The sequence below is a fragment of the Salvelinus sp. IW2-2015 genome, linkage group LG19, assembly GCF_002910315.2.
Source record: "Salvelinus sp. IW2-2015 linkage group LG19, ASM291031v2, whole genome shotgun sequence".
Lineage (NCBI taxonomy): Eukaryota > Metazoa > Chordata > Actinopteri > Salmoniformes > Salmonidae > Salvelinus > Salvelinus sp. IW2-2015.
Genome location: NC_036859.1, coordinates 38,148,552 through 38,149,741, shown reverse-complemented (window position 1 = coordinate 38,149,741; position 1,190 = coordinate 38,148,552). Strand labels below are relative to the sequence as shown.

The following is a 1,190-nucleotide window of genomic DNA, read 5'->3' as shown; positions in this document are numbered from 1 at the left end:
CACTACACCTGCCCTCCACACTCCCCAGACCTCCTGCCCCTTCCATGCCAGCTCCAGTGGTCCTACAGATAAATCATCCATCAGGTGGTCTGACTGGGACATCTCCACAATGGATTAGTTAAGATTTCTCGATAAATCGATTAGTCAAATGAAAAAATAGATATAGGATTTTTATTTTTTTACTGTTGTGAGGTCATCCATTTGGGTACTTTTTTAGGGGGGGGGGGGTTAAAAAGTCGCCACTCACTGACAGCCTATGGGTGCTCGCACCGCCATTTTGGGTTGTATTTTCCCACGTGGTATTTTTGGCCACTCTATTCACCTCCACTATACTCCCTTGTTTCAAATGTTTCTCACCCGAGAAACTGTAGGAAGATGCTGTAAATCCGGATGTCTCAGGTAATCTGGAGGAAAAAGAGTGAAAATATGACCGTTAACACCCTCCTCACTAAAAAAACAGTACATGTGCCTTCATCTACACCAGTTTATTCAAACTGAACGCAGAGACATAAAAATGGTATCCACAACTTTTATAACTTGTATAGCTGCTTTCATTGCCTTATTGCCTTGCTGGACCCCAAGAAGAGTAGCTGCTGCCTTGGCAGCCTTATTCTAATTATTTATCCATAATAAATACAAATACAAATCTGATTCTGTGGAAGTAGAATAACACATTCTTTGCCAGAATCTCACAGTATCCTTTTAATACTGTATGTACTGATTGTACTGACTTGAAGTGGTCTCCTTCCAGCAGGGTTCTGTAAGTGGAGATCTCCACGTCTAGAGCCAGCTTGACGTCCAGAAGCTCCTGGTAGGCCATGATCTGCTTGTGGAGGTCATTTTTGGCCACCTCGATGGCCAACGTCAAGCTGGCGGTCTGACCCTGGTACCCGGCCACGCCCATGCTTGACTGGGCGTGGGCTTCTGCCAAGCTCTGCTCCAGGGACATGTTCTGGAGAGAGGGGTGGAGAGAGAGCAGAGGAATGGAGGAGTGTGAGGGCGGACATGTTCTGGAGAGAGGGGTGGAGAGAGAGCAGAGGAATGGAGGAGTGTGAGGGCGGGGATTACGGACAGAGTAAGGTAGGAGGGTAAAAGAGTGAAGGAGATTATGTGCGAAAAGATGAAGTGAGACAGGGAAGAGGAGAAGAGAGGGTGTGGGAATGGGAGATGAATGGGAAGAGAAGTGAGGG

General features: G+C 46.9%; 1 protein-coding gene across 2 annotated transcripts in view; it reads right to left on the bottom strand.

The window, feature by feature from the left end:
• Nucleotides 1–1,190, bottom strand: part of zgc:136930 (thread biopolymer filament subunit gamma) — a 6,856-nt gene that overhangs the window by 1,807 nt on the left and 3,859 nt on the right. The window contains exons 6-7 of one of the 2 annotated variants that reach the window (XM_024010349.2): nucleotides 732–952; nucleotides 358–404 (exon numbers count right to left, since the gene is read on the bottom strand). In XM_024010349.2, coding sequence (XP_023866117.1) covers nucleotides 358–404; nucleotides 732–952 — 268 coding nt within the window. Of the gene's footprint in view, nucleotides 1–322; nucleotides 405–731; nucleotides 953–1,190 lie in introns of both variants that reach the window. The other variant, XM_024010350.2, reaches the window with a different exon arrangement.